This window comes from Etheostoma cragini, unplaced genomic scaffold (assembly GCF_013103735.1).
Source record: "Etheostoma cragini isolate CJK2018 unplaced genomic scaffold, CSU_Ecrag_1.0 ScbMSFa_4512, whole genome shotgun sequence".
Taxonomy (NCBI): domain Eukaryota; kingdom Metazoa; phylum Chordata; class Actinopteri; order Perciformes; family Percidae; genus Etheostoma; species Etheostoma cragini.
Window position 1 is genome coordinate 2457 of NW_023268893.1, and position 955 is coordinate 3411.

Sequence of the window (955 nt, forward strand, 5' to 3'; positions counted from 1 at the left end):
CCCCCCCCCCCCCCCCCCCCCCGGGATAAAGGAGATTAAGGAGAGGAATAAAAAACATCTCTTAGAAATTAATCTTTATGCTTTAATTCAAAAAATTTAGACAAATCCGACCTCTAAGGAAACCAACTTTCTTAAAAGAAATTAAATTTAATAAAAGACAGAAAAAGAAAAACGGAAGTCAAATGTGACAAATAAACAAAGCATTTCTTAAAGTTGATAAGAGGAATAAAAAATCATCTTTTGGAAATAAATCGTAATTCCTTAATTAAATTAATTTAGAGAAATTCAACCTTTAAGGACACTATTGTTCTTAGAAGTAATTGTTCTGTGTTAGTAACATTTATTGTTAGTAAATGTTAGTAATTGTTTACAATGTATTTTTAAAAAATATATATATTTTTTCATATTTTAGTCACACAAGTTCTTTTATCAATTATTCGTCTTCTTATTAAAAGGACCAATATTATCTTTAATAAAGAGTATTAGTAAAGAGAGTATTAGTAAGAGTCTAAGTCTGTAGACAAAGTTCCAGTAAATACACAGATCCATTTTAATGTTTTACGTTTCCTACCTGCAGGAACACAGCGATGAAAACCACCTGGAGACGCAGCGTCCACATCGCCCCCCCGCTCACCTGAAGGAACGCAGATCCTAAAAGTATCAGAGAAAAACCAGACTCTCTCTCTCTCTCTATATACACATATATATATATATATATATATATATACATATATATATATATATATATATGTATATATATATATATATGTATTTGTATATATATATGATATGATCCCTATCAGCGGTCTATGACCAATGGGAGCCGGTTCCTGATGGCCGAGCTTTTATCTCTGAGTGTGATTGATTTTTCGGCGTAACCATGACGACGCTGAGTGGGGTTTCCCTTTGATGTTCCAGTGTGTCGCGAGGAAGGAAAGTCCACCGCGACCGGGTT

General features: G+C 33.3%; 1 protein-coding gene across 1 annotated transcript in view; it reads right to left on the reverse strand.

Moving 5' to 3' along the window:
• LOC117941168 (toll-like receptor 5) overlaps positions 1–619 on the reverse strand; it is a 2911-nt gene extending 2292 nt beyond the window's left edge. The window contains exon 1 of the mRNA XM_034866257.1: positions 572–619. Within this exon, the coding sequence (XP_034722148.1) occupies positions 572–619 (48 nt within the window). The remainder of the gene's footprint in view (positions 1–571) is intronic.
• Between the last annotated feature and the right edge of the window lie 336 nt (positions 620–955).